A 24,845-nucleotide genomic window follows, 5' to 3' on the forward strand; every position below is an offset into this window, starting at 1 on the left:
TATAATCAGGTCCTGTGCGATGCTCTTGTACTTAAGATTATTTTAAGTACAAGATCATTGCATGGGATCTAACCATAGCGCGGGACGGGGCTAAAATTGTGCAAATCTGCGTTACCCACTTAGCAAAATGTGCAAATTGGCTACGTAGTTCAATGTCCACGTTTTCAATGTCCACAGAGGGCGTATCGCATTCGCGTATCACGAAAAACGGGGCCGTGACATCTCTCAGGCTTCTCTCTGGTATCGGATATCGAGCGAAATGTAAATTTCGCTTCGTGGAGGGCGAATGATAACGAGTGTTTTTGGCGCTACATCGCATCGTGCACCGCTGAATTGCTGAATACTCGGTGAGAATTTTATTGGTCAACAATAGGAATAAATACAAATTAAACGCCATGTTTAATTGCCCGAAATTGGACGCCTTGGATGAAAAATATTTTAAATATCATGTCTTTGTATTACACTTGGATATCTCGTCAATTTAATTTATTATCTCTACATGTAACTTTTTGTACAAAATATTTTTGTTTGTCAAATTTAATGCAATTAACACAAATTTATTTGTCTAAAGCTGCTGTCGTACATAATCGTTTCTAACCGAAGAAACGGTCGAGAATATCTATTAAGCGATAAATATATCTACTTTCGACTGTTTATTAACTTAAATAAATACAAATATACATTTTAAGCTGTCTACCGCTTCACGTTTGTTTCATTTGAAACACATTCACTCTTAGTCAGAAAGCAATTTCTAACAATACTAATGTAGAAATTATAATGCAGGTCATAAAATACTCCATTTCCTGATTCAATATAAAATAAAAAGGTTGAGTATATGATTTGTATCTGCGTTCGCATTTAACGAAACTGCGAAATTATTATTTAAACGTTAATGCTTTAACGATGTGAGAATCAATTAAATGTAGCGACAAAATAAATATCAAGCATTATATTATAATTTTTATAATTATAAAAAAATTATTGCGAGAGAAGCATGACGAAAGAGAACGCTGCCGTTGATGAAGCAGAAGAAGAAGAAGAAGAATGCGAGAAGAGAATATAATTGGAATAATCAGTCTTTGAAAGAACTCACAATCAGCTTTTTTCTTTCGCTCACATATACGCAACGTTCTACGCTATCTTTTAGCATGTGTAAAACAAATAGATAAATAATGGGCAAACTATCGGAGGGACACGCCTATGTTTTGCACAACCCAATGTTTGCGTCCGCATGTTCCGAGATAAATGCACCGAGAATGGACGCGCCAGCGAGTGCGACGGACGATGACGAGATTGCAGTCGCTTTAAAGACCGGAAGTGGAATCCAGTAGACTGTCGTCTACAATTGGACTTATTGCCACCGTCACCGAGTTATCGTAGTAGCCGCTCGATAACAGCCGTACCGCTGTTATGTCGTACGCCACGAGCTCCTTTATATCTAAAATGAAGAAGACAAATTTGCTTTTAATTACAGGCAAAGGTACTCCATCGCAGTGTCCTTTGTACAGGCATGATGGCAAAAGCATGCACAAGTTGCAAAAATGAATCATGTGTGAAATTAACGTCGTTCTATTCAGCGAGTCGGCGCTTTCAATCGTTGATCCCGTGTATGAAAGACTCATTACCGGGTTTGGAATCAATGCCGCAAATGGAGTCAATTACGTCGAGTTTCGTCGTGTCGAGACCGCGGCTGCCTCCAATCTGCACTTGATCCCGCGGACTCCTCGCGTCGCACTGCAAATAAACCGATCGCAGATAAATATTGCGCACCAAAAAGAGTTTAGCCATACGTCAAAAAAGCGCATGAAACTTGTCCAATATACTATATAAAATCACAGTTGGATCCTCTCATCGAAACAGTTTGCCCTTGTATCTGTACGATTGAAAGATTCTTTTATAAATGCAAATGTTTTTAATAAAGATTGCCCTTTGGGAAATGTACTCTAGAAAAATTTGGACACTTTAAACTTTTAAGGTAAACTCAAAACTTACCTTAAGAATTTAAAAAACTTTAAGAATTGTGAAAGTATGTGATATAATTTATAAAACCTCATGCGGTTTTCTTCTTACGAGAACTTGGACAGGCTTGGCTATTTAAAAATTACTTTAAGTGTCCAAAATTACCCAAAAATTTCTTAAGTAAATTCTTAGATTTGAAAGATTATTTTGAAAAGCTTTAATTTCATTTAAAGTAAATTTTCCCAAGGGTGGCTACTTTAAATAAAAGGTGAATAAAAATCGTTAGTTTCAGACTAATCGATCGCGAATGCTGGATTATCATTAAACTCGATTTTTGGATTTTATATAGTATAAAAGAATGAAAACAACTCTGTCGCAACATGTCGGAGGTGAAACATTGAAGGCGCGAGAGAGACTTTTAAACGACTACGGATCGTGACGTGAAGAAGAGGATTTTGCAACGTACTTTACGTAAAGTGCCGGTTTCGGTTGTGCGTACGACGCCGTGCGAGCTGCTACTGCCAATTCCGAGGGCAATTATTTGTACAGCACCGGGATACACTGCCACGAGGGTGCAATTAATCCGTCTGCCATAATTGCGAAGCGTGAATGGATCCGTCGTGCTGACCGACAAGACGTTGCAGGCTGAAGAGCAGAAACAAAAACACAAAAATTGTTAATACATTAATTTGTATCTTTAGTCCAAATCAGCTGGGAATGGCCTGTTTTTGTTTGTTATTTAATCGATAACACCATAATATTCTCGTTCCTGTCAATGTGTTAACTTAACACAATCACTTGTTTTTTTTTACCTGAATGTGATATACAGGTAGCTCGCTAAGGCCCGGTGTTTCATTTTCTGGTTAATTGTTCATTAGAAGTTGGTCGACTGTCCATCTTCTTCTATGTTAGAGATTTGACTAACTTCTGGTTAACAATTAACCAGAAAATTTCCAACCTCTTGGTAAACTAACAGTTAAATTATATGTCTATCTTTGTCCAATTTGAAAGAAAAACAAAGACACATATATGATTTAAATATTAGTTAATTTACCAAGAGATTGGAAACTAGCCCTTAATCGCGCAGTATATTTTTTGTGTTACTTATCTTTACCTAAACAGAAAATATGACACATCTCGGATCCTAGAATTAGACCTGACACGATCTAATTTACGCGCGCCTGGTTCATTGTATTCTGTCGCAGATGAAATGGTGGATCTAATCAGAGTCTGATCTATAGGATATCTAGGACGTTGAGACAATCGATATTCAAACTTAGAATAGCGTGAAGCCTGTGCGACGTAATCGAATTGCAAGACTAAAGCGATGAATAGCTGTGGATTTGCAATGTTAATGCATTAAGAGCACTTTATGTAGAAGAGGTATCACCGAGTTTTCAACGTTCATTATTTAAAATTTTAATGATACATCCAACTTTTAATTGTAGGAAATTATTATAAACAAAGTCTAGAATTACTTAAATATTGTCAGACAAAATATTGGAAAATTTACATTATTAGAAATAGTACACTTTTAATTCAACGCTAGAAATAAAATGCCACTTTAAGACCTAATTATTAAGATATAATTAGCGATATCTAAATAAAATGCGAAACATAAAAGTAACGTTTCATATCAATCCTTATTTAATTTTATTAATCATTTGACGATCCCAAGGAGCACCAATGCGCGTATAATGTGCTTTAAATGTACTTTTAAATTCGCATTTAATGAATGTATTTGTCCTGCATTAAATGCACATTTAATGTATATTGTGGCAGCGCGTTGCAAAAAACTGTATCATTGATTTCCTATGCACAATCTTTCATGCATAAGCGTGTATAAATATAGATAATTATATAAAATTATATCTGAAATATGTCCACGCATAACGACGCGCATTAAAAGCACGTTATATGCGCATTGGCGCTCCTTGGAATCTTTCTATCTTTTTTTAATTCATCATTCTTTTAAAAATGTAATAGAGCTATAGATTCTATTCTCTTATAGATAAAGTTTTTTAGCTCTCTAACAAAAATGTAATTGTACAAAAAATTCAAAAAGTCAGTAATGTTTTTCAGAACATGTAGGAGCAATAATACTTGCGTCTTGGATTTTTTGGATATCTCGCGGATACGATAAAGCCTTTCCCACGTAGAGGTACTCTATATTGAACAAGTGCAGCGTTCTGCGAACTTGTGAAAGTTCTCCTGTACCATCTGTTCTTGCCGCAGAATTCGCTCGTCCTTTCCTTCATCGATAATGAATGGTCGCTCTCGCTCGGAAATATTTCGCCGTTCAATTCCCAGCCGTCGATTACCTTTCGATAAATTACAATTTTATATCTTCTCGTCATCAACCGCTATCATCTAATCGTTCGAATGGGAGCGCATTTTTCAATTTACTCTAAATTTTGTTTTACATATATTACAATATAAAATATGAAAAAAATATTTATAGTGATAAAGAAAATATATGTAACCATAGCTTTATTTACATATTTCATACTGTAATATATATAATTTTTGTATAAACCAAAACTGTAACACTTGCACTTTGCAAAGTTCTACGATATTACCGTGTACTGGCCCACCCTGTATACATACATTTGCGCGCGTGTGAGTGTAATAATAGCGTATAAAATTTTTATGAATAATATTAAAGTCGTAAAATGTAGTAAGAGTTATAAATATTATACCGTGATTATTAATATCGTGGTATAGAATCTTGCAAAGTGCATATATAGTTATAGTTTCAGCTTACACAGACAGCTTGTATATGTATTATGTATTATATTATGTAGAATTAATAGGAATTATAGGAATTTAATGTATACAGCGGAAACTATTTTTAAGGGAACGAAGCTATTAGTATATTAAATATCGCACGGTATAGAAATGTGGGTACAATTATTAAAAAAAAAACATAAAACGAAATCGCCAAAAACCATAAAATTCGAGTTATAATCAAATCGAGTTGCGCTCGTGCAGGGAAATGACATTTCGCGAAAACGGAACGAACAAATTTCGCTTCTGGTGCTGTTAAAAGCTTCCTTCACGCAATATTGACTTCTGTGCATTCGCGGCACATGACAAACACGGCTATCGTTGGATTATCTGGCTTTACCCTACAGGAGTTTTCCATTAATAGCAATAGGGAGAACGGGGGGATGGGGAAGAGGGAGAACTTTGCGATTCGATTTTTATCCTGCACGTGCCTTACAATAATTCGTTTATGGCATTGTTGTTTCCTCTAAATAGCTCTTTTACGATTTTGCGCATTGTTATTCGTTGACAAGCAAAAGCAAGCAACCTGCAATGTCGCGGTAGAGAGATCTGCGCTTTGTGGAGGATAACATATTATACATATATTTCCCTTGTTCTGCTTTTCTCAGAAAGATCCAAAACTTATGACATTCACCAGAAATTTACAAGTTTCATAATTAAACTTCTATTACTCTGCCGGTGACTCGGAAACATTTTCGTAGCTTATATTATTCCTTATTAATTTAATACTTTTGCTTAATTAATAAATTCCGGTGTAATTCCGAGCATAAGATATATATCCGTGTTGTGAAATGATATCCCTGAAATAAGTTTATTACCCTACAAAACTATTTGTTTTATTTCATGATTTAATTGGAAATTAATTTTAATTTACTACTTTTATTTCGTATTAATTGTGTCGTTTGCTATTACAAAGTAGTTGAAGTTGTATTTCTATTATAAATAATTGTAAATAAAATACGTTTTTAATCTTTAATGGACCCTAGCGGAAAAAATTTCTATAACTAACTACAAAAAATTGACTTAAAATAGATTGTTGAAACAATCTATTTTAAGTCAATAATCTTTTTGTAAAAATATCTAAGAAAAAAGTACCACAAATTACAATGTCCTCAAATCAAGAAATTATTGCAAGTGGTATTTCATAAAAAAGTACAATTTTATAAAAGTTAGTACAAAACTTTACTATACTTTTAAAAATTTGAGAAACAACAAAATCTTAAAGAATTAAAACATTTGCTTACTTGTAGAATATTACAAAAAAAAATTAACAAAAGTGTTCCAGTTCTAGCATTTTTATGTTGATTTTTTTATAACACGTTTTAAATATACATACAATTTCTTAGATTCTAGCAGTTATATTTTATAGCTTTGTAGAATTATTTCCGGTGGGGGAAACAGATAACAGTAACATTTAGATGAAAAGTAATAATTTTCGAATAAAAATCGACATTCTAAGTAATAATTAATGATTACGTACTGCCAGAAGTCCACGATGATCGCAGGGAACGTCGAAGCTGTGGAAATGTATTTCTACTACACGATCGGGATCGGTCAAAAAATATATTCCACAAACGTTGTCATCATCGGTCGGCGATATATAAGAGAACGGTCCGCTTTCTGACGTAACAAACATACAGTCTGTAACAGAACGCCAATGATAAAATTCACATTATTGCTTTCTGCAAACGTTTTTCAATATAATTGTATAAATATCTGCGATAAAACTGTATGGTATTTCAGGACTGCAATCTAAACTTTAGCGCATTATATGGGAAAATTTATATATAAATTTTCGTATGTCAAAGTTTATGCATCCATTTTCATCTCGTGATCTGATGATTTCTGTACATTTCCATATTAATGTTATCTACTACACACGTGTACACATTTGTAAGTTATCATAAAATAATATTTCGTAAAATGAAACATGGACAATTTGAAGTCTTTTAATATATACATAGAGGAAAGTGCACCATTATGGAGTAGGTTCCTAATATAAGAAATTAATAGGCATTATCTGTTGGTTCCACCATGAATTTATTGTCAATCAGCCCTTGGAGTGAAATCTGTTTAGTGGACAATTGATTGTTAGATCGTGTAATCGTTGCGAAAAAAAATGTGTAATTGAATTTTGACGTTGAAAACCTACTATCTCATATTAGAATCCTATCTCGTAATAGAGGACTTTCCTCTGTATGTATAATTCGTATATTTACAGGTTTACAGAATAAGAATGTCTCAATAATCTGATTAAATACTTGGAGAACTTTATATACATATGAATGTGTATATTTTTACCTGTATTATATTTATAAATATTCTCATACTATTTTATCTCTTTGTTAATATGCTGTAATATTTTAGGATTTAGTGATGAAGGTAACAAAACTATTTGCATATTACACGATACGGCAAAAAAAGTAAATGTGCAATGCGAACGCGGCCTGTTTTATAAAATGTAATCGCGTTAAATGCGAAAGTTGAAAAGATCATAAACGGTAGATTAAAAGTTTCATTGTAGTTTCTGCTTGGATCAGATAAAATCTGATTAAAATTCTCGCTCGTTAGGTCTTAATCGCAGTCGGAATACGATTACACGGTTATTCTGTAGTACTCAATGTGCGGAAATTATACACTAGTTTGGATACTGTCGCGGGGACTGCGTGGTCCATCCATTAACGCGATTTTGTGCAATAACGCAATTACCGTATCAAACGCCTCAATTACGAAGCTTACGAGCGATACGCTTCCGTCACAAAGTACAAAAATACTTGGATCATATGCATAATCAGTTTTGAACATCTCACAATGAATTAACATAGTTGCAATAAGTTGCAAGTAGCCTGTTAAAATGGAAATTGAGTAACTAATTAAATGGAATTAAAGATCGGAAAACAGTTACTCTTTCGTACGCATAAATTATTTTCAAGTAATTATTAGCAGAAGAAGAAATTAGGTAGTTCGCGTAATACACTTTTATAATCGAAAAACAATTAAGGACTCTCGATAGTAAAATTAGCAAGTAACTTCGAAAAACAATTTTTTTCTTAGATTCTAGATTATCTCGTTCGCAAGCTTATGCCATTAGTGGCAAACTACTCGCAAATATTACCAATTTCAATTAGACAAGCAATTAAGCATCGTCGTCGCAGCGTTAGTCGAGTCGATAGCAATGGTTATTGCACGCAAACATTCATTTAACCACACATGGCATGCATGATGTAAGAGTCCAATGTAAAAATTATGCAGATGTAATTTCAAGCAGTCGGTTGAGACAAACATTTACTTGAATGCGATCCATTCCTGCGCAGCATAGAAATTATTTTTCCCAAATTTTCGTAATACGTGACAATTAAAATAATAAGATGCCGAAAAAGAAATCGAAAGAAATCTATTGCTTAAAATATTATTTATCCGCGTTTGTTACAACACATCTTATTTGTAATTGTTCGCCTACCTGTAATCGGCCGGTAGTGTTCACGCGGTACCTCGAATGAAGCCTTCGCTCCCGTTTCGTAATTCAAGATATTGGTAACTGCTTCATTTGATAACTGAAAAAAGAAGTACATTATGCAAGACACAAATTATTCAAGTTAATTGATTCTTCTTTTGTATCTTGTTTATCAAGTTTGATTTCGTTTGTATCCTCTTGTACTCTATTTCGAAATTCTATGTTTATTTTTAATATTTGAAAATTGTCTTGTTTTATATCGTAACCATCTGTTTATTGATCGACAATGAAGGATTTACCGTCTATTGGAAAAACTTGATATTTTCCCTTTGGCAACTCAATATACAGCGCGTAATATAACGGTTGAAGTTTTGCCGAAGTCTAATCAATATGCATGCGCTTTCTTTGCTTCTTTTTCGCATTAAGCATTGGAACACGTTTATGTGCTTTAATATTACTTCACGGTGTAATCGATCATGCTGCTTTATAGTATTTTCTGGAGTGGGATCTTGTTGCGATTTTTGAATCGATGAATGTATAATAATTTCTTATGCAGTATCTACTTTGTAGTCATGCAATAATAAACTTTGATTCAATTCAAATTATTATTGCTGACAAACAATTAAAGCGCGGCGATACGAGCATTATGTAACACAATATTTGCTTCAAAGTGCAAATAAATTTCCGCTCAATTAAATGCGCTAGGCGCGTTTGATTTGACTGATACCGCATAAAGCAAAGTGGAAAACGTGTATTGTGCGAGACAAAAGAATCTTTTTACACAATTCTCAACGCTATCGCGTATCCGTTAGTTTCGCACTCGTTCAGTTTTCAGAAATATTGAAGAATTGTACTGGTCATAGAAAATAACCGCGAGATTCTCATTTAATATGCTTTTACGCGATGGAAAATCCAGTTAAAAAGTCCACCGACCAAAAGAACGGCGTTGCAGGACTCGCCATAGGATGGCTCGCATTTCTCGTCGCTGCGTTTCGTTCGCGTGTATCTGTCATTTGTGCGCCAGAGCAAAAATCGCGCAAATTGCATTTTCCACCACGTGCCCGCGCCTCGCACGTGTGCGAAACGAAAAATCCGTTATTCAATTAACATTATTTCTCGACTGTCGCTAGCGGATGTGGGAGCCGCTACGAAAACCGCGTCCCCACCTGCCAGATAAACCTGTCTCGGGAGTAATTGCCGAAGTCTCGCGTTCTGAATGATGGCCCCGCTGCAAAACGCAATACGGGCGCGTTTGCCGCTCGCGACACGTAAGACAATTATCGCACATCGTTAATGTGACAGCGCGAGGTCCCTGGTACCGTAATATAGGGTGGTTTTTGTCTGTTCTTTTTGACTTTCTCTCTCTCTCTCTCTCTCTCTCTCTCTCTCTCTCGATACACGAGGAATTGATGTCGCTATAAAATAAAGCGTCATACATGATATAAACAATAAGTTAAATCTCATTTTTGATCCCGGCCCTTATAAAAAAGCAACGAGATAATTATTAGAAAATTACTGTACCTCGGTAATTGAACTATCAGAAATTACCGATGCACAGTAATTTTCTAGTAATTATTTCGTTACTTTTTCATAAGGGCATGCTTTTAGCCACGTCGATATGCAGTACAGCTGTAACATCTCGTTAGAGAAATTAAACGTTGAATATAAAATGATGGGGATTAAAAAAATTCTCTCGCTCGTGCGACCTCTTTTCTGTGAGAATCATAATACAAACGCGCGAGGGTTTACCTACTATAAAACACTGTAAGAAACTCAGCTAATTAAGTTTACGCTTTTGATGCGATGATTTGATATTGCTTACTTATTTCTGTCTCCTTGTGAAAGCGATGAAAAGAAGTCCAAACCTTAACTAGCTAAGAGCGACTTGTTTGTGAGTGGAGAATCAAAACTCATTATAAGTTGGCAAATGACGTCATTTCTACTACAATTAAAAAGTTCCTAAAGATCGTATTTCTGAAAATACTTTTTCTATGCTCTTTAATTTACTTTCTAATACGATTCACTTATATCGAATTTCAATTTAAGTCTCTCGTACACTTAATTTATAAAGCTATTCTTTATATAAAATTATTTCCTTACGGGAGTATTTTTATATAGAATTAAATTCTCTAATTTTATTAAAATTTATTAGTGTATTCTATAAATGCACATAAATCCGATTATGTATTAAGTATATTTTTGAAACTGTTACTTGAAACATTCGAGTCATCCGACAATCGTTGAATGCAGCACAAAATACAGTAAAAATTTAAGTTAATTAGGCAATTAGTGTTCTTAAAAAAGAGCTTTGTAATTGCGGAAGGAGCTTGTAATAATGTTATCGCATAGCTTGGTCCCTGTAAAAGTAATTTCATTTTTATCGCCTTTGTTACGCTAAAATGATTCTTAAATGAATCACTTCTTCGACTTGCTTGTTTTCGGTAGAAGAAAAGAAATTAAAAACGGGAAATAATTAAATTGTATATGTATTCAGAGATTTTGAGGTACCTTGTTAATATAAATTTTTAAGTAAACGTTTTAATCAAGATAATTACAATACATTTGAATAATTCACAATATTTTCACCCAATCGTTGTTTGTTAATGGTTTCTTGCGAAAAGTACACATAAATAAAATACCCATAAATAAAAAGTATCCTTTTAATATTATTAAAACAAGGGCAATTTATTTTCATTTAAAGATAATCCAATATCACATTTGTTCTGATCGCAGTTATCTTGTTCATTATCTTTCATTCAATTATTATTAATTCAAGAATTAACGGGAGGGGAAATAAAAGCCATAAAAATATAGTGATAATTAAAATGAACAATTGTTTGGGTGACACAAAAATAAAGAAAATGGTAAAATGGTTTTTTGCGATGTATGCATAGTTTATCATACAATTTTTTAAGAAGGGCTAATACACAGTTTAATATAAGTATTATAAAATTATTATTATAAATTCCAGTTACATCTCTTTCATTAAAAAATATTGCGGTTGTTCTCTTTTAGTTTAATGGTGTTACGATTATTCTACTCAATCTTAAGAAATTATTTATTTTACACTTGTAATAGTAAATTGTCAAGAATATGTTGCTTCAAATTATATTTTGTACAAGTCTTATAAATTATTCTAAATTCCAAAATCTTAAGTTTTTTTTAAAATGCCCACGTAATCGACAAATAAATGTATATTGAAATAATAGCGTGCATTTACCTGTTGATGACGATGATCGTTGCCGATCGCTGCTCTCGCAACGTGAAACGTCGCGCCGATGACGACGACGAGGACGATGATCAGAAAGATCGACGTTGATGTTGACTTGGAGAACATCTCTCACCGACGGCGAGATCGGGAAGAAAGGGAAACAGGCGACAACGCGAGCCGAGTAAGAACTGGAGCCTCTCCCTCGCGGCAGGACCGGCGGCCTCCCTCGCCTTTCGATCGTTGCGGAGAGATCGAAGTGGCGGCGCAAGAGATCGTGGGGGTTGCGGCGAGCTCGGTCCGAGCGCGGCAGGTGTTCTGATGGCGTCGCGACGCACGGCGTCCCTCTTATAGCGGCTAGTCCGCACCTCGCACAGCCTCCTCGCTTCGTCGTGGCTGCGCGCAACCCCCGAGCCTTATTGTTACGCGCTCCACTACGCTCTACGCGCTGATTTTGGAGACGGGGACACTATATGCGCTTTGTCCGTTTCAGGAGGACATAAGTACTCCAGTCGAGCGTTTTCACTATTTTCATACGTACGACGTTTTCATAAGACAACTTTTAGATAACCGACATTTCGTTAAGACATTTGCATCGATTATTCGCGCCTTTAAAATTGTATTGTACTCGAAGAATGTCCTCTTTCTACAAATTCGTCGATAGTTTCAACGGCTACAGGTGCCTCGACCATTGTTTTTAACGATTCAACAGCAATTGACGCCAATCGAGAAATTAAGAAATAAAAATCTCTGACGTGTGACATGATTTTTGCATCTTTAACTTTGACGAATCTTACATTTGCGGGTACTTATGTAATTACTGGCCGAAACCTTGTGAATTTATAATATAATAAAGAAGTGCCAGTAAGGTTGTTTCCACATTTATTTTATTTCTTAATTTTTTTAAGCTAAGACCGTCAGGGGGAAGAGTCTTTCGTTCTTTATTAGCTACGGGAGCAACGGGAGATTAACAATACAATTTAGACGCAATGACAAATGAGAAAAATTAATAATTCAAGGTGCGCACACGCCGAAACTTTTTCTCTCTTATTCTATTTGAAACCTCGGCGAACTCGCATTTGAAATATATCATTGATTATACCGCGCTCATATATAAGCTTCGCGAGTATCGCAAGCGAATGTCAAAGGGAACAAGGATTATCGACAGATTCTTTTGCAGATGCGAAAATCACTATCGCAGCGCTCCGCGTCAACGGCTATACGAGTATTACATTGAAGAGAGAACGGGTTGACATTTTAAATGTTCCTCGTTATTAATGCTTACGGTGATGCTCGTATCACGGTTATCGTGAGTGCGCGTGTGTGTGCGCGCGTATGTCAGGGTATCACAGAGCGACGTTAACCGGCAGGGATACAGGATGTGCGCGTCATCCTGTCAGCAGGATGGACGTTAAACGATCGCTCGATTAACGCATTTTACCATTTATGTACAGGTTTAGGTACATATACACCTGTGGTAAAGGTAAATATAATATATGCTTTTACATATGTATACACCTTTCGTCCCGACGTGATCTCGTCCGGCTTTCGCATCCGACAATCTCAAATATCACCGTAATCGAGATCGATGGCGGTCGCGAGGAGTCGTCGCCCGTGCCAATGTGGCTCGAGGCGGCTTCCGTAAGCTTTACAAATGATTTTCCCCGTAACGATAACACCAAGGGAAGGCGTATTATTACGTTTTTTTCTTCTTTTTTTACGCTCGAGCTAGGAGTGTAATTGAACGGAGGTCCGCGATGAAAACCGTTATAATCGAACGTATGATCAACATTCGTCTGACGAGGACCTAAGGAAAGGTCGAAACTAATATTTTAAATAAGTATACGCCGCGACTATTGTAGCTGTAAATAATCGTGAACCGTGAAAATATTGTGTCGCGTGAATATTTGCCGCTTCGCAGCGAGGCTGATAAATGCAATCTTATGTAATACACAACGATTATAGATAAAATGTTGAAACTAATCGACATGATACAATTCGGAAATAAATCCTGCTGGGTCAATTAACTAGTAGTATATTATATTATTTTATACAATCACAGAAATAAGCATTGATACAAGGATACCGACTGATAATCGCTCATTTATTAACGGATGTATCCTCCTCTTATGCTAAAATACAGAAATCAAACACAGAAGCAAATATCGGTCAATATCTCAATATAGAGGCCTCGGCGTTTTTTTTTTACACGATAGAACCAGGATAGTCTATAGACGTCAAAATCGCTCTGCTTGACGGCATCTATTTAGATGTAAATGGTGGACATTGTGTAAGCACGCTTCCCCGTATAGAAGTTAAATACGAAATGCGACATATCTCGACGACACTCGTGAATAAATAACCACGCAATTTATCTCGACAACTGTCACCAAACTGCGGCAAATTATAAGGACCGCGAACGAAACGATAGCAGCTATTAATATTATTATCCATGATTGATGCGTTGTGATATTTGTACTTATCAGCGACGTCCGTATAAATATCCGAAAAAGAATTACTACTTAAGTACATTCTTACGCACACGGTACTCGGAGGTCGCTCCGAGTAGAGCCGTTTGCGCGCGTGTATTTCTAGAAAATAACAATCTTTTTCTCCTCGGATGTGCGCAAACGACGCTCTTACATGACAGACTGTATCCCCGCGCGAGACTCGCACGTCAGAATAAAACGGAACGGGCGACCGGACTCTCATGTTTACGATTAAACGATGGTCACGAGGATGGAAACAAACGGCAAATATATAATACAGTCTATTTATGGGTTTATCAGTAATGCAATTGCCGATTTGCAATTCTACCGCGGCAGATAAATCAACATGTGGGTGCCGGCGACCTACAAATCTACACGGACTTGTAAATATCAATCCTTTGCGCGTAACCGTCAATTTAATACAATTTATAACAATTATTAAATCTATGAAAATCGAGTTTGATTGAGATTAACGTAAAGAAAATTTGGGACGAGGGAAATGTTTCGCGGGACCGAAGACGTTTTCCAAGTTTCGTCGGCGGATAACTCGAGCACGCCCTTTAGTTATACGCTGCTTTATGACAGGCACAAAGTGAAGATTGTAAAACGCTTCGCGCGATGAAACCGCCCGCGGCGAAATGTGTGCGGCGATGGCTGAAACGTCTCTGAGGAAAAATAGAGCGGATCGCTGTACGTGATTATTTAAAAAATTCAAGAGCATCGCCACGAATAATTCAATTTCAGGAGACAATCCCGAGCTCATTTTACCCCCTGTACTATCGAGGAAAGTAACAGTACGCGTCGCATTGGAACTTCCTCGAATGACTTGCACAAACGTTCCACTTGGCGAGGAACTAAGGACGCGGAGACACGTACACCGGATAATGTTCTTCCTCGTTGGGAAACACCTGATGACTCCTGTCGTGCCAACCGTGGTCCTGGACGTGGTACAATCCGTAATTGACGCCGCTGGTGGCTATCTTTTTCAGCCCCTGTATGCTGGAGAGTATCAGGGCCATTTTCGCGAGGATCAGAGCCTTACCGCCCAGCACCGCGAGGAATTGAAAACCCATCGGCACTAGGATCGTCCCCATCAACAGCAGGCCCATCATCATCAGCGGGAACATAGTATGTTTACGACGGTAACGGCGTTTGCGACCTGGGGGACGCCAATTTTCCAAGTTAACTTTAACTACAGTTTCACAGTTTGCGTCTGTAATCGGTGCGTTCCCCGGTCAACATCTTTCTCAGAATTTTTACACGAATTGCTACACTTTTCAAAAATACTGAGAAAGTCTTTTCTTAGAATTTCTCATATGTGTGCGAATATCCTGAAATATATTCCATTTCTAAGATTTCTCGTTCTGTAATTTCTGAAAAACTGTTAAAAATCTTTTTCAAATCTTATAGGATTATTAATCTCAGAATATTTCAGAATTCATACATGTGAAAAATTCTAAAAAAGATAAACCTTTCTCGGCATTGTTTGAAAAGTGTACCAATTTGTATTAAAAAAATCTGAAAATGGTGAAATTTGCATAAAAATTATAAAACAATTCAGAGAAAATTTTTCACCAGGGTTACGACTCACCTTGAACGATATTATTGTCGGGATCTCGCGCGGATGTGTTAGCAGCTGTGTTAAACATATGATCGACGTTAATTTTGAAAGCGTGAGTCCGCAGGAGGCGTGTCATTCGATTCCAGATGATCGCCGACCAGCTGGTGTCCTCTCCCAATCCGTCGGAATTCTCTCTGTCGAGAATCGCCGTGTGTGGTTTAATCGCATTTGCTCGGGGTGGGTTTGCAACAACGCTGAATTAAACGTAATATTAGAAAAATCGCGGGTAAACAACAATCGCGTACGGATTTAATATTTTTTTATCTCTTTAGTATTTGTTTTGTAACGTCAAATCCGAAAAAAATATGTGAAGTTTCAATCGCAATTGCGAATTATCAGAATAACTACGAAACCGTAAATTTCTTCCATGTCGTTCAGCGCATTGTTGTTCCAAACCCAATTCTTCGTTTAATTGTGTAATGTATAGTGTCGCTTAATGCGATGATCTTGCGTAGTTTCGAAAAAACGAGAACATGCCAGAGATACACGAAATAAATGCTTTTCTCTCTTCTCATTTCTTCAATATTATCGAAGATAACTGGAGGTTTCGAGTACAAGGCTCTGAACTTTGAGCACGTGGTAGACAAGACATTCTTCCGAAATTCAACGAATTCTCATGTAACAAATTACAATCTTACTGCAGTAAGCTCCGATGCATATTAATATCTATTGCAGCAAGTTTCAATGAAATTCCACAGCTCCCTCGATGACAATATTCTCCCTGATTCGCATACCTTTAGCCTTAAGCCTTTATCGGACAGGATTCTATTTCTGATTCACTTCCCTACTGCGCCTATTTGTTCCCTCTCTCTTTAATTATAGAAATTGGATAATTATAAAACTCAACTCACTTATATTCCGTATTGTTTTCGTCGTTCGGACGAAGTCGTATCAGATCGACTCCGTCGAATATCGTAATAACGTCGTTGTCGAGGAAGGCATCTAAGGTGTCGATGGCTCTCCGCTGCACGCATTTTCGAAAAATGTCCAATAATTCATCCTGGTCGGAGCTGTTCCGGGAGAGCGATGGGCAATTCTTGATTATGGACCGTAACCCAGAGTACCATTTTGTTTTATCGTCACAGCCGGCCCTTACGACCGCAGTCAGTGCGAGGGCAAGGACGTGGAAAGCACGAGGGTGCATCTGTATTTAAACGCACACGAGCCTCTCAGGACCAACGATATGAATGTGGGTTAGTGACGCGACTACATTTTCTCCCTTTCTCTTTGTTTTTTTTGCACGGTCTCCCTAACTAAAAACTAACTTTATTAAACTGTGCCCCTTTTTCGAGTTAAAGAAAGAAATTCTCTGACAGTTTCGAATCCTCTTTTAGCGAAAACGTGCAAACTGACAAAAGTGCATACAGTTTGAAGAAACTAAGGAACACTCTCCTTTTCTCTTTTATATAAATGCCGCGTTCTGATAAATTTACAAACAAAATTTAGAAAATCCAGAGAATCGAGGAGGAAAAGTTCCTAAGGAAATAAGTACCTTAAAAGTGGATTACTACCATAAAGTGTTAGAAACTTTTATTTGATTATTAAAAACACTTCTTCAAGATTTATTTTTATTATATTGTAAATGATATTTGATGAACAATATTATCCACTCCGAGTTGAAAAATATTCTGGTACAGATATTTAAATTCGCCAGATAAAATCCATTAGAAGCGAGCTACTGATAACATTTACGTTTGCACCTGTTCCACTTTTTTGTCCTATTTTCTTATCTCTTCAATCCATACAACAGTTTCATCTGTGCCAATATATAGTTTACTTACTTTCTTCGTCGGTTTTTAAAATATATGTCTAATTGTTAAACAACATAAAAAATACAGGCATTAACTCCAAAATGATAGAAGAATACCGGAATTTACCGCTTTTGCTTTTGGAAAGTTACCAATCATGAAATTTTCACGGCGTTGAATTGTTTGTAATATGTTGCGAAAATATTATTTTTGAATTCACACAAATTCATACTTATCTTTTATCACTTGTTATTTATTGAATTTTTATATTCTGTTAAAAAATGTGTGATATGCTCGAACACAAAGGGAGAAAAAACACCGAAGAATCGATCGAAAGCTTTTAGAAGCAAAATCTGAAAGGGCCGAGACCGCTCCAAATGCACATAAATGCCCATAGAGAGCTTTACCTGGAAAAATCTGCACTCCTCCGGAGACCTCTTCACGAACGGACACGTCGCGCTGCACTGCGAAAGACGGTCGTGCGGGTAGTGCATCGCGTACATTTATACGTGCAGAAAATAGACTATGATGCCGTGCAGGTAGTCATTACGAGTCATCGAAGGGCATCAAGGTAGCGGTCAAAAGGCGGCCGGACTTCACGCTCGACCGACCATTCTCCGCAATCGCTGGCAAAAACTATGTTAGTACTCACTGCCTACCATATGACCACCCGGACATTACTATTTTCTTCCCGATGATGGATAGAATCCATCGATTTCCGTCGCGGGAAAAGTATTTCAACATGATAAATACCCTTGCGAATATATACGAAAGTTTGAGAGAAATCCTGTGAAAAATAGGCAATTTAGAAATTATTTATGTCTAAATAAGAAAAGATGGACAAGTTCTATTCATAATTTCCTCGAGATCGATTTGAACAGTTCTACATCGGATACACAAAATCCCATAATCCCTAAATAAGTGAAAATCGCTCCCAATATTGTCTTTGTGGGAATATATAAATGTTCTTGTTCTCTATTTAATTATACGACACGCTAAAGTAATGCCACACGTACAATGGCATATAAATGAAATTTACATTAGATCGATCTAAAAACAGCCAAGTTAAAATTTCCGGTCTAAGTGCATGTTTTTCCGCAACTGTAACAGCAATTTACGAATAATATTACACATTTGGAATTTAGAAATGTAGTTTGGTTTCAATTATAATCTCGATAGAGTACGATGGTAAACCTATAATTATATGGCATATATGTTGATGATTTTACTTGACCACTAAAGAGGTCAAGTAAAAATTCATTCAAAGTGAAAAATTTATTATAAATTAATAACATATAGAAAAATAACCATTTTCTACACATTGTGATTAGTATTAAACGATTAAAAATTTAATCATCAAAAAGAAAACGATTGATTAAATTGACTCTAAAATAATGGAAATTAAATAGTATGAACTTACACAAAGAATGCAGGCATATAAAATTTTTTACACTGTTAATATAAAAAATGCAAGAGCTTTGATATTTGAAATATCATTTATATAATTGAATTATCATGTATATAAATTTAATTCGAAAAGGGATTTTTCATTAAATATTTTAAACACAAATTTTTCTTTATTTATTAAGATACAAAAATATTCAGTCTTTTTTGCAAATATTGCATGTACAAATTGTCAGACAGAGAGAGAAAACTCTATCATAGTATATGCGATACGCGCATGTTATGTCTTACAAATATAAGAATTGTAACTGCACACCGAGTAATTGTCCTCCGGTATCGGCTCGCAGTCATCGTGACTGTTGGAAATTGCATTCTCATCAGGCTTCGATCCTTTAACTTGACACTTGCTTCTAGGTATACCAGAAGTGATACACAATTCTAGCAGCGCCCATTCCTCCGTGGAACCTTCTTCACTGAGGGAACTTCCTGAACTGTGGCGCGAAGGCACCGTATTGGATTTCACTGTGTTGTGAGTTTTGCACGTGTACTCGTCGTCGTTTTGGACTCTATTACACATCGGCCCGCACTTTACATCGCGAGATCGCATACACAGATTATCAACGAAATTACCGTTTTGACTTTCCGTATGACGAAGCGGTGATCTTCGAGTACAATGCGGCGAATTGTTTATCCTGTCGCGTGTACCGTTATCACAGTGTTTTAATGTTTGCCCGGAGGTCTGTGCCGTACTACTGCTTGTTGCTTTCCCAGGAAAGTGGTTAAAATTGCCGGATACGCTTCTAGTGAAACGCACATCCGCCGTGTTGACATTCGTAGATTTATACAAGGATGGTGAATACAGCACGGTATTCCTGGCAGAAGGAGACTTGTTTGCAAAGTAGGAAGCTGAAGGGATAGGAAAATTGGCTGTAGTTTTCAGAGATGGTTCAGGTTTTTTGGCTGTGGATGCCATTGTTGTAGACGGCATGGAATTTGATGCCTGAAAATGAATTTATATTATATATTACCATTTCTAAATATAGAATATCCCAAGTGTAAAATAGAAAAGTGTCCTTTGTTAGTATAGTTTTTAAGGTATTCGTTCGTTAGTATCTGCTAAGCAAGTGTATTTTTTTTAGATAAACAACTTACTTTTGGCATACCAGACCTAATACATTGTGCTAACATAATATCTTCTTCTTCTTCAGAAAGTCCGACATTGTCTTCGAAAGGTAAGAATTTCTTCACTATACTTTTCTTTTGCTCCATATACCTTGACTGATAAAATGTTGATGAGGTGGAGGATGACAGCTGTATGCTGATCGTTGTACGATTTTCCGCAGCTTGTACTAACGGCGGCCTAATTGGCGGCGATAAATTAAATCTTGCCTAAAAAATAAATTGATAAAAAATATAATCAACTATTAATTGCTGCATATATAACAGTCTATAGAAACGGTTGCAAAAATATTAATGTTTCAGTTTTAAAACAACCTTTGGCATTGCAGATTGTATAAAGTCCGTCAAAATTGCATCGTCGTCTGAATGATTCAGGCTATCGTCTGAAAATTCGTCTGGGTGTCTCAATGACGCGCTACCTGGTGATTTGGGACTCAATATGGAATTTTTATTTCCATGACTCGTCTCAACGGGTGAAGATGACGGTGTACCGCACTTGTTAAACTTATGCGATAGTGTTTCAGATTTTTTACCAAACAGAATGCCGTTTGTTGAAGGTGGAGCTGATTGTCTTGCCTGTGAAACAAAAACAATGATAAACAGGCTAGTTACAACAATGTGAGTTTTATATCTGTTAATATATATATATATATGTATATATATACACACTTCTCAAATTATTACATCTTTAAATCTTGATGCGAGATGTTTTTTTAGCAAATCTAGATTCTACGGCTGGAGTAAATGTTGAAAAAGAAAAAGAAAATTTATAACGAGACTTTGATTCCACAAACGCTTTAGTTTATAAGAGACCGATTAAAAAAAATAAAATTTTCAGAATAGAATAGCGTAAGATTGTATAATACGAGGGAGTAATAATCAATTTTTGGAGAACAACAAATACATAAAATAAGTAATTGAAGAAGTTAATACCTTAGGTATGCCCGATTGAATGCATTCGTCCAATATTTTCTCATCTTCGCCCGAAAGATTGGAATTTTCATCAAACAAGTCATTTCTGTCGCTTTCGACCGATTTGTCTTGTTCGCACACAATCTTCTCTATATCCTCCTGTACACTTGGCATTGAGAGAGCAGACAGATTGGATTGAGATCCCACCGGAGAGATATCTGCGGGCGTATCCTCCGTACAATACACATGTACGGTGTCTGAAGCAACGATTTCCATTGCAGTTCTACTCTTCGAAGTACCGACAGGCGTCTTGACGGGAGTCGCGTGTGATTCCAATCTGGCTGGGTTAGAATTTCTCTGATACGTCACTAGGATGCTCGTCGACTCTGATTGCACAGACTTCTGAGAGTTCAGAGACTGTCTATATCTGTGTAAATACATTTGTATTTTATTTTGAATCATCTAACAAGTCCGTTTAAGAGAGGAAGTCCTCTATTATGAGATAGGATGATAATATGAGATAGCAGGTTTTTAACGTCCAAATTTTATCACAAATCTTGTTTTCGCAACGATTACATGATCTAACAATTAATTTTTCCACTAAACAGATTTCACTCAAAAGGCAATAAATTCATGATGGAACCAACAGACGATGCCTATTAATTTAGTAGAAACTCCGCTATCTCGTATTAGGAGTCTATCTAATAATAGGGGGACTTTCAATTGTTTTCTGACTATGTTACCTGTTAGTCTGCATTCCCATTCCCATGTTAATACACGCATCCAACATGTCCTCGCCATCTTCATCGCCGTCACTTACTTGTTCCTCTTTCACATTATTATCTGAGCTACTTATTTTCATATCAAGCATATCTTTCTCGAGTGCACGAACGTCTTTCTCGTTTGTATCAAATGTTCCTTCCATTGTGCGATATGTCTTAGTGTCATTGGGTATTTTGATTTCGTCGTCGATTGTAAGAGAGCTCAGGCTGGTAGTACTGGAAAATTCGATTGGTGTTGATTCTTCCTTGAAAGTGGCAATGTCATCTTCGAAAACACTAGTCCTGGTGGCAGGCGGTTTAGAAAATGCTGCAACAAATATGAAATTTAGACAATTTTTCTGGACAGACAAATGTTTACATTATTATCATCATCGTTGTACTGGTAATAGCATTGCCTACATAAATGCCGGACTGATGGTCTTACTGCTTCGTCTTGTATCTTCGATATAAATTCTGCATTCTGGGGTTTATGATTGCGTGGACTGGGCAAAACTGTTTGCGTGGGCGAGTCAGGCAGTTCACTGGGCGAGACTACGCCACTGGTCCTACGGCTGAGGAAATAATGAAAGCGTTATTTTACGCACAACTGGAAGAGTTAAAATTGTATCAAGCAAAACAATTGAAGATATTCGCTTAGAAATGACAAACTTGAAAATAAAATGCAATTATAGTGTTCTCTTATAATATCACTGTTTAATATAATTTCTGTATTTCACACAGATGAATTTTATGTTTTCAAACGACCGAGCGCACCTAAAGTCACTGATCACAGAACTACGGTCATCGTGGATGGAATATTGCTCGAAACCACTCAACGAGCCAAGCGAACTACAGCGTGAAAACATTAAAGGGGTTTCTTCCGTGTAGTAATCTTGGCCACCGAATGTCACCATTTTTCCTGGAACATACGCGATATCCTTTCTTACCAACGTATTATATTTAAAGTAACAAGAATAGTCTTCAGATAATCGCCAGCAATAATTAACAACATCAAATTTGGTTGATCGTATCTGGCAATTTTTATGTTTTTTATAGGAATCACCAAGTTTCGACCATGGGTTTTGGTCCTTTTCAAGCGATCTGACTGAGAAAATCATGTACAATGTATTTTGACTAGTCAAACTCCGTCATCTTTCTAACAATGTTCTCCTGTAGCAAACCTCGACATGGAACTTTTATAGCATTTTGTGAATATAAAGACAATCTTTTCTACATCACCAAAATACACGCGAATCCATGTACATGACTTTCTCAGTCAGATCGTTTGAAAAGGACCGAAACCCATGTGGTCGAAACGTAGCGATTCCTAAACATAAAAATTGCCAGATACGGTGAACCGAATTTGATGTTGATATTATATTTAATATATATTTGTTAAAATTACGTATAAAAATATACGTTTGTGTTCTTGGTGCCAATTTAATATACAAACCTTCTTTATCTAACACACGTGGGCTGCTCTTATTTTCAAAAGAAGTATCGTTCACCGACGACAGTTCGGTTTGATTGCTGCTCAGCCTTGCAACACTGCGGTCAGCATTTTCCAACTCTTCCTTATTCGCGGGAGGCGGTAAATCTTCCTTCGACATAACATCCGTGACATTGTTCTGAGGAGTATTCGCGCTACTCAGAGAGCTAAGCGAATTGGCGCGTGAGAAGCCACGAGACGTCTCCTCCTCCTCGTAATAATTGACCATCTTCTCTGGCGTCACTTGTCCAGGATTAAGAACGGCGGCGTCCTTCGAATTGTCCTCCTCGAGCTCTTTCGTTCGTAGATCACTCTGCTCGTCGCAACTAAGAGGCTCGGTCTGCTTGATGAAGGACACAGGTACTTTGCTGGCCTCGGTCGGCTTCTTCGGCAGCTTCTTCACAAGTACGTTCTCTTTTATGTCTTCAACTCGCAGATCCGACATGGAAGTGGCCGTGGAGAAGTTGAAGGGAGTCTCGTATGGGGTTCCCTCCGTGCAATAAGTCTTGACGGTGTCCTCCTGCTCGCTGCCGGGAAAGTACTCGTTGTCCTGCTTCTCCTCCTCGTCGGTGTCGTCCTCGGCGTATCGCAGACTATAATCCGTGGGCTGATCGAGATCGGTCTCGGCATAGTCGCCGAACAGGTCCACCTTGCTGTCGCGCTCCTCGAACTCCTTCTTCGACACGTGGCTCGCCTGCGAACCGTCGGCCGGGCGTTGATTCTGCGGCGTGGCATTCCTCTCGACGTACTTTTTGCTGTAATCGACCGGTTGATCGTTGACGTCCTCGTCGTACGTCTCCGCGTCACTCACGTTCATACTGACGACGGCAGACCTCTACCAGCGAGACTAATCGCGACGCATCGTCTTCTTCTTCTTCTATCCTATGGCTCCCGGCTCAAACGCTGAGCCGACACGGCCACGTCGAACCAATTGTCCTCCAATGTATAAGTCCCCACCCTATAGCACACGGCCACGTCGAACCAATAGGCTAAATATGAGTTAAACAATGCAATGGCCCGGTAACCGGGCCACGCGCGGGATGATGCAATCCCGCAGGATCAAAAATTTATCTTCCGTCGGAAGACGTGCGAACCGCTCGACTGCCCAGACGGGACTTCTGTGCGACGCATCGTGAACCTGAGTCTCCTAAAAGAAAGCGAGCGCAGAAAGTAATTTTTCGCGACTCGCTCACGAGACGCCGTGAATTTTCGACAATCATCATTCATTGCTATTTTCCATTCCCGTAACAACCTCTTTGGCACACCTCGATATTAAAAGCTACATACCACCCACGTTCAACGCGTACATTGTTACAAATAAACACCTATAACAGCACAGATGCCGTAAAAATAGCCGGAGCGTCTCTCGAGTCAAACTTACAATTGGAGAAGCCAAGGTAAATAAAGAGAGACGATAACGAGACTCCTTCCCCCTTTTTTTTTGCGCGCGCGTCTGCGCAGTGACGTTCGCGGAGCAATCGTCTTCCGCTCAGAAATTCTCTATTCCGCAGCCAATCGATACGTTTGAGAGAGAGAGGGAGGGAGGGAGAGAGAGAGGAAAGAATAACTAACTAAAAAAAGAATATTCCTTTATGAACGAATAAATGCAAGTTGAAAGAAATTGTGGCAAAATGTCGTAAAAATAGTCGACTATGATTGGTTAATTCTTATGTGTCTGACTGAATTGACCCATCGCAGGCATTGTGTGATAGGCTTAAAGCCCGTATCAGACTACGGATTGAGATTGGGATTAGATTGAAATTTGACCAATCAGAGTAAAAGTTACTGAATTTGAGATTAGTAAACTTTACTGTGATTGGTTAAATTTCAATCT

General features: G+C 37.4%; 3 protein-coding genes across 3 annotated transcripts; all 3 read right to left on the reverse strand.

Annotated features, from left to right (window-relative positions):
* Window positions 1-333: 333 nt before the first annotated feature.
* Window positions 334-11,785, reverse strand: LOC105563548 (corticotropin-releasing factor-binding protein). Its single transcript, XM_012015212.1, has 7 exons — window positions 11,421-11,785; window positions 8,207-8,300; window positions 6,227-6,387; window positions 4,067-4,280; window positions 2,426-2,604; window positions 1,626-1,734; window positions 334-1,438 (listed from the first exon to the last, which is right to left on the reverse strand). Exons 1-7 carry the CDS (start codon window positions 11,535-11,537, stop codon window positions 1,305-1,307), a joined length of 1,008 nt encoding a protein of 335 aa, XP_011870602.1. The 5' UTR covers window positions 11,538-11,785; the 3' UTR covers window positions 334-1,304.
* A 139-nt stretch (window positions 11,786-11,924) lies between these two features.
* LOC105563547 lies at window positions 11,925-17,927 on the reverse strand. Its single transcript, XM_012015211.1, has 4 exons — window positions 17,674-17,927; window positions 16,370-16,662; window positions 15,489-15,652; window positions 11,925-15,056 (listed from the first exon to the last, which is right to left on the reverse strand). Exons 1-4 carry the CDS (start codon window positions 17,767-17,769, stop codon window positions 14,752-14,754), a joined length of 858 nt encoding a protein of 285 aa, XP_011870601.1. The 5' UTR covers window positions 17,770-17,927; the 3' UTR covers window positions 11,925-14,751.
* A 926-nt stretch (window positions 17,928-18,853) lies between these two features.
* LOC105563549 (adenomatous polyposis coli homolog) lies at window positions 18,854-24,565 on the reverse strand. The gene is made up of 8 exons (XM_012015213.1): window positions 22,976-24,565; window positions 22,297-22,441; window positions 21,943-22,094; window positions 21,505-21,850; window positions 20,783-21,188; window positions 20,165-20,425; window positions 19,823-20,059; window positions 18,854-19,670 (listed from the first exon to the last, which is right to left on the reverse strand). Exons 1-8 carry the CDS (start codon window positions 23,826-23,828, stop codon window positions 18,951-18,953), a joined length of 3,120 nt encoding a protein of 1,039 aa, XP_011870603.1. The 5' UTR covers window positions 23,829-24,565; the 3' UTR covers window positions 18,854-18,950.
* Window positions 24,566-24,845: the final 280 nt, after the last annotated feature.

The sequence above is a fragment of the Vollenhovia emeryi genome, unplaced genomic scaffold (assembly GCF_000949405.1).
Source record: "Vollenhovia emeryi isolate VEMERY1.0 unplaced genomic scaffold, V.emery_V1.0 DF939174.1, whole genome shotgun sequence".
Classification (NCBI taxonomy): domain Eukaryota; kingdom Metazoa; phylum Arthropoda; class Insecta; order Hymenoptera; family Formicidae; genus Vollenhovia; species Vollenhovia emeryi.

Excerpts from the sequence above, each read along its gene's own strand:
- LOC105563549 (XM_012015213.1), bottom strand. The coding sequence starts at position 23,828 with ATGAACGTGAGTGACGCGGAGACGTACGACGAGGACGTCAACGATCAA. Across the intron at positions 22,095-22,296 it reads TCTGTGATCAGTGACTTTAG|CCGTAGGACCAGTGGCGTAG; the intron begins GTGCGCTCGGTC and ends TTATTTCCTCAG. Across the intron at positions 19,671-19,822 it reads TTAGGTCTGGTATGCCAAAA|GCATCAAATTCCATGCCGTC; the intron begins GTAAGTTGTTTA and ends ATTCATTTTCAG.
- LOC105563548 (XM_012015212.1), bottom strand. The coding sequence starts at position 11,537 with ATGTTCTCCAAGTCAACATCAACGTCGATCTTTCTGATCATCGTCCTC. Across the intron at positions 4,281-6,226 it reads ATCATCGTGGACTTCTGGCA|GTAATCGACGGCTGGGAATT; the intron begins GTACGTAATCAT and ends ATTTATCGAAAG. Across the intron at positions 2,605-4,066 it reads ATATCCAAAAAATCCAAGAC|CCTGCAACGTCTTGTCGGTC; the intron begins GCAAGTATTATT and ends TCTGCTCTTCAG.
- LOC105563547 (XM_012015211.1), bottom strand. The coding sequence starts at position 17,769 with ATGTACGCGATGCACTACCCGCACGACCGTCTTTCGCAGTGCAGCGCG. Across the intron at positions 16,663-17,673 it reads AGGAGTGCAGATTTTTCCAG|ATGCACCCTCGTGCTTTCCA; the intron begins GTAAAGCTCTCT and ends GTTTAAATACAG. Across the intron at positions 15,653-16,369 it reads GAAAACAATACGGAATATAA|AGAGAATTCCGACGGATTGG; the intron begins GTGAGTTGAGTT and ends GATTCTCGACAG.